This window comes from Pistacia vera, unplaced genomic scaffold (assembly GCF_008641045.1).
Source record: "Pistacia vera cultivar Batoury unplaced genomic scaffold, PisVer_v2 Contig331, whole genome shotgun sequence".
In the NCBI taxonomy this organism is placed as follows: Eukaryota; Viridiplantae; Streptophyta; class Magnoliopsida; order Sapindales; family Anacardiaceae; genus Pistacia; species Pistacia vera.
The window spans coordinates 461,153-465,418 of record NW_022196148.1 but is presented as its reverse complement, the minus strand read 5'-3'; the positions used below and the strand labels follow the sequence as shown (position 1 = coordinate 465,418).

At 35.9% G+C, this 4,266-nt stretch overlaps 1 protein-coding gene across 1 annotated transcript; it reads right to left on the bottom strand.

Annotated features, from left to right (window-relative positions):
* Positions 1 to 907: 907 nt before the first annotated feature.
* Positions 908 to 1,912, bottom strand: LOC116137632. The gene is made up of 2 exons (XM_031423316.1): positions 1,252 to 1,912; positions 908 to 1,119 (listed from the first exon to the last, which is right to left on the bottom strand). The coding sequence occupies exons 1-2, from the start codon at positions 1,910 to 1,912 to the stop codon at positions 908 to 910; spliced, it is 873 nt and encodes a 290-aa protein (XP_031279176.1).
* Between the last annotated feature and the right edge of the window lie 2,354 nt (positions 1,913 to 4,266).

Sequence of the window (4,266 nt, the reverse complement as noted above, 5' to 3'; positions counted from 1 at the left end):
TCCCCATAGGTCACAATGGATTAATTCAAAAATCCTAGAAGAAGAGTGCTCACTATGTGGAAAAGATAATCTATGGAACTTGGCAAGTGGACAAACAACACAAGGATTTTCATTAATAGTAAGAACATGCTTGCTTATAATTGGATCAGAGATCATTCTTAACCTAGAAATGGATAAATGGCCTAGGTGAAAATGCCATAGGTCAGATTGATTAACATTGTGAACCATAGAGGTGTGTGCAGTAAAAGGTGTATAAAATGAAAGGGATTGAGTAAGGGCTGAAGGAGAGACGTTTGAACAGATGAAGTGGTATAAACCATGCTTGAGCTCACCCTTCCCAATCGTTTTCCAAGATGGCAGGTCCTGTATAAAGTAGTATTTAGAAAAAAAAATATCAAGCAAGAAGTTAGGGTGTGAGTCAACTTGGTGGCAGAAATTAAATTGAAAGAGGAGGATGGGACACATAGAACATCCCTTAAAATAATGGTATTGGTCAATTGAACATGACCAATATGTGTGACAGGAGCTAAACTCCCATTAGGAAGCTTAACGGAGTAAGCAACAGCGGAAGAAACGGTGTTAAGAAAAGAAGTGCTACAGACCATATGGTCTGTAGCATCGGTGTCTAAAATCCAATTTGAAGAACAGTGAGGTGAGGTGCTCTGTGTATGTGAAAAAAAGCAAGAAGATATACTAGACATATTTGAAGGATGAACAAAAGCTACTATTGAAGAGTCCTTTGGTTGGAGCAAGGACAGTAGCTGCTGGTATTGATGCTTGGTCAAACCAACCCTGTCATCACTAGAATCATCTACATCAGGAATAATAGAATATGAAGCTTGATTGGCAATTATAACAGAATGGGGCTACTGCTTGGCATGTAACTTATGGCCCGGGGGATAGTCGTTCAATTTGTAGCATTTCTCAACGGAATGTCCAGTGAGGTTACAGTGGAGCAGACTGGAGCAACAACATTGCCAAGCTTAAAGCAGGTTTCCATCGAGTGGCCAGAAATCTTGCAATGAGTGCAATATGGCCGATCCTTCTTGGGGTTAGGGTTTTGTTTGGGTGAGTATTTGGATGAAGGGAATGGTTTCTTAACAGCAAGGGCCATGGTCTCTGAAGAGGGAATAACAGAGGTTAATTGAGTATGGCATTCTTGTTGCTAGATAAGGGAAAACACCTTGGTAACAGGTGGAAGGGGATCCATCAACATAATTTGGTCTCTAATGGGAAAATATGATTCATTACGTCCCATCAGAAACTGAAGAACACAATCCCTTTGATAACGATCCATAAGAGTTTTTAAAGTACCACAAGTGCATGAAGGAAATGGATCGTAAATAGACAGTTCATCCCACACTGATTTCAACTTACCAAAATAAATACTTACAGAATCACGTTCTTGAAGAAGATTGGCTAAATCCCTCTTCAACTGAAAGATGCAGTAACCGTTTTGTTGGGAAAAACGATCGTACAAGTCTTGCCAAAGCTCCTTAGCATCATTGACGAAGGCCACAGAAGATTTGAGGGAAGGGCTAATGGAGTTTTGGATCCAGGAAACAATCAGATCATTGCACCTCTCCCATAGATCAAATAATGGATCTGTAGGAGAGGTAGGTTTCAGCAAGGTACCCAAAATGAAGCCGAGTTTATTCTTGGCCCTAAGAGCACGGCGCATGGCTCTATACCATGTAGCATAATTATCAGAGGTGAGAAGATTAGGAACGAGTGTAATGGTTGGATTATCACCGTGATCAAGGCGAAAAGGGTTAGAGGGATCGGTGAAATTGAGGTACGAGAGATGGGTATTGGAGTTTAGGTGAGATTTAGGATTCTGAACTATGGGCGAATTAGGAACGAAAGGGATGGTGGAGCGGGGTGAGTTGGGTGGGGTTTCTGCGTTTGCCATCGGGGTTGCTCTTCAGTTGCTCTGATACCATGTAAGAAAGCACAAAAATGGAAATCTGGGCAACAAGGAAACAGAGGAGCAATATCGATGGAGAATAAGGATCTGAAATGAATCCCCAAAAGGTGTACTGTTCATTAATGAAAAGGTAAAATATATACAGCCAACAGTATAACCGCCTAACAACTTACTCTAATATCCTTACGACATCTGTAAAATGTAAATACAAATGAAGTGAAAAGAATACAAATTGAAATGCAAATGAAATACAATCAGATACATATATCAGCATATTTTGGTGTTGGCTAAACTACAAGTCGTTTGTCCAGTGTCTTCTAACAAACTCTATTGGATTACTAAAATAAAAAACTGGAAAACTTACTAACAAAAATCTTTTGGAGTCAACTTATAGAACCGAAAATATTATCTTAAATTATAAAGTAGTAAAAATCTATTAACAGTATGTATAAATACACCCGAAAGCGTGAGAGCTTTCAAACACGAATACTTGCTATGGTTGAATTTCTTCACGCGTGAGAGAGGTTTTCGGAATTTTCAATTTTATGTGATATGCGATAGGAAGGGTAAGAGAAAAGGATTTTAGGAATGTTGATGAGAAAAACATCACTAAGTGAAGTTATATTAAGTTAATTTTGGAGAAATTGTTATTACTTCTTTTAACCATTCATAATTAAAAGTTTGGACTGTGTTTGTTTGAGTATTTATAATAGTATTTTTGAAAAAGTTGAATTGAATTGAATTGAGTTGTTTTTACAAGAATATATTTGAATTTGAAAATGTATTTAGTAAATTTTTTGGAAAACATTTAAATTATTTTTAACCTCCTACATTTATTAATTTAGTTAAACACCCATACAATAAAGTTTATAAATTAATAAAAACACATTTATTCACCCAATACTTGCTTGTAGTTGGCCATCACAATCAGACAATGATCAATAATCGTCAGAATGATGCACAATCAATTAGATCTGACCGATCATACGTCGATCTAATCATCGTATACCATCAATGATGACTAAAATATGGCCGTCAACAATTATAGATCTGGCCGTTTATCGGATCTGCGATAGGAACGCTGGAGCGGTAAGAGAAAAAAGAGAGACAAAGCTGATAGGATTGAGGAGACAAACTTCAATAATTGAAGTCAAATTAGTTTTTTTATTTTTATTTTTTTAACTATTCATAATCAAACGTTTGATAAGGATCTCTTCCACTACATATGAGAGGTAAGAAGCTGGGTCCACGACTTAGTTAGTGACAATGAATGTATGTGTACTGATTTCAGATTGTAATTAGTGGTGCCTCGTTTGTTGAGCTTTTTCTGGATCCATTGGATGACATTGTTTCCCTGGATTCTACTCAATCCTATCATCTTTGTCTCTCTTCAAGGTTGAATCAGAAAGATCTTTATTCCTTTTGACTAGTAAAGAAAAAAGTCTGCTTCAATATTCTCAAAACTGCCAAAAATATAACCAAAGTCAACATAATATAATTTCGATCGTGTAGTTGAAGTTTTTCTCCTCAAACATCTACCTCCCAACAAGCTACTTATGGTGTGTTTCTTGATGTCCTCTCTCCTCATTCTCTAACTCGAGAAGAATTAAGCTATAACTAGATTGAAGAGAGATTGAAAGCTCTCACACTTTTAAGTATATATATTTAAAAAATGTTAAAAAAATTACTAATTCGTTGTGATATATATAATATTTTTTATGTTTTTATAAACTTTGAATTTAGAAGAGTTTCCCATTACATTATTTTTCAAGATTTTGTTTAATAAACCAAATTGCTCTCAATGTTGCATTTTGGTAATGTTGTGTTGGTATTTGAAATAGGGTGAGCCAAGTCCATGGGTGTAGTAAAATGGTTGGATATTGGCGTGCTTGTTTTTCCAAAACTAGAGATTTCAAATCAAAATCGACTTAAAAATCTGAGCCCGATCTCAAGGAAAAGATCCAGTTTTTAATACCCAGATCGCTCTTAGCCGGGCTTTCAACTTGAGTTTGATTGGTTGAAAATTTTGTGGCTCTATTTGTTTAGTTTTTTAAAATAGATTTTTGAAAAATAGGGTGAGATCCTGAAAATATTTTTGGTACATTTTCAAAAAATATTTTTTGAAAATATTTAGCTTATTTTTAACCACATAGGTTTGTTAATTTAACTAAACACTTCTCCATAATAAAAGTTTATAAATTGACAAAAATACTTTCACTCACCCAAATATTGTCGAAAACTGGCCACCACTACCAAACGGTGCACGATCGGCTATATATGGTCGGTCGTGAGTCGATTTGATATTTTTTGGCCAGATCCACTGTGGAGCTAGCTAGAAA